A 1,587-nucleotide genomic window follows, 5' to 3' on the forward strand; every position below is an offset into this window, starting at 1 on the left:
AATGGGAATTCATAAAACTATCAAAATCCAGATAATTTTGCACTTACCCCCTGTATACCAGAAGTCCCTGGCATGGCTTGCGCAACCAGCTCTTCCATAGTTTGTGGCTGTGACGTCAAAACTTGAGGATCGAAACTTTGTTGACTTTCTGATACCCCGTCACCTGTAAAAGTTGAAATTCATATTCATGTTATTCCATAATAGAATAAACAACATCCAGGCACAACATACATTCACATATAACATATTTGCCAAGAGAAGGAAATCACTTTGTACCTTGCATGCCTGATGCCAGTTGGTCATATGCCATACTGTTATCAGAGTTCATGACATCCTCTTCATTTTCCTCTTCTGCCTTAGGTTCCTCTAACACTTCTGTTTTGACTACTGGTTCATCCTGTACAAGCACCTGCAAAAGAAAAAATATTCAATTAAATGCCATTAACATCAGTTATGTTTGTTATCCCAAAATTAGTCTTGTATACTCTAAATGAAATAAAAACTTACCTCTACATGACTAGGGGATGAAGTTTGTGGCACTTCTTTTTGTCTTGACTCCTTCTGTCTTTCAGCATCGGGCGTGGGACCTCTGCTGTCTCTATTATTTTCTTGATTATGACCAGACTGGGTGAAAGCGGAATTGGCAAATCCTTCACCGGAAGATGGAGACGCAAGCCTCCCTGTATTTGGACGTGCTAAATCTCTTGACTCTCTAGAAGTGGGTTCTCTAAGGCTCCTGGGATCTTCCAGGTTCTGACCAGAAATGGACGTCCTTCGACTCTCTTCATCGTGTCGCACTCTTTTGTTGTGTGGTGGACTACTGTCTCTGGAGCTCGCACTCCTTTTACTGTCTTTAGTTGCACTTTTAGATGTTGGGGCTTCATCTGGCACAGCCAGTCCTTTAATTCTTAAACACTCAGCAGCTTTTATTAGTCCAGCTAAATCTGCTTGTAAAACATTCACTTCGCCTAGGTACATATAATTAAGCAGAGCTTCAAGCTCTTCATGTTTTATATCTTTTAGCACTATCACAGGATGTTTGCACTGAGTTCTATTAAAGATTTCCTCAAAATATTCACTACATGTAGATAGAACCAGTTTATGCACAGGATAGAATTTGCCATCGCAGGCCAGCGTCACATCACAATAGGACTCCTGCACAGAAAGGAGAGAAATGATTTTGTAACTGGGTATTTTTTATTTTCTTCTAGATGTGTATAATTATTTATCAAAATATATTGAATAATTACTTTCTTGACTCTTTCGTTAGTTTCTAAACATTGCTTTATAAAAATTACTATTAATCAACATGTAATACAGACTAAAAACAGACATTCTCACCAAGTGACTAGACATAGTATTAGCACTTTAACTCCATGCAAGGCTGGACTACTCCAAACTCTAAAGGTAAAAAATACATACCTTTCTCCTTATAGTTGACAAGACATGGAAAAACGTAGATCCATGGTTGTTCCACTTCAGAGATAACAACCCACTATCCATCTTCTTTTCTAGGCCTGAACAAGTAAAATTGGTAAATTAATTTCTTGCATTCTATATCATGCTAATTCTGTCCCATTATAAATA

At 38.0% G+C, this 1,587-nt stretch overlaps 1 protein-coding gene across 2 annotated transcripts in view; it reads right to left on the reverse strand.

Moving 5' to 3' along the window:
* LOC119593847 (transcription factor GAGA-like) overlaps positions 1 to 1,587 on the reverse strand; it is a 38,728-nt gene that overhangs the window by 35,399 nt on the left and 1,742 nt on the right. For both annotated transcript variants that reach the window (XM_037942877.1, XM_037942878.1), the window contains exons 2-5: positions 1,423 to 1,517; positions 508 to 1,155; positions 277 to 409; positions 48 to 163 (exon numbers count right to left, since the gene is read on the reverse strand). In XM_037942877.1, coding sequence (XP_037798805.1) covers positions 48 to 163; positions 277 to 409; positions 508 to 1,155; positions 1,423 to 1,503 — 978 coding nt within the window. In that variant the 5' untranslated portion in view covers positions 1,504 to 1,517. The remainder of the gene's footprint in view (positions 1 to 47; positions 164 to 276; positions 410 to 507; positions 1,156 to 1,422; positions 1,518 to 1,587) is intronic.

Source organism: Penaeus monodon, chromosome 32 (genome assembly GCF_015228065.2).
Source record: "Penaeus monodon isolate SGIC_2016 chromosome 32, NSTDA_Pmon_1, whole genome shotgun sequence".
Lineage (NCBI taxonomy): Eukaryota > Metazoa > Arthropoda > Malacostraca > Decapoda > Penaeidae > Penaeus > Penaeus monodon.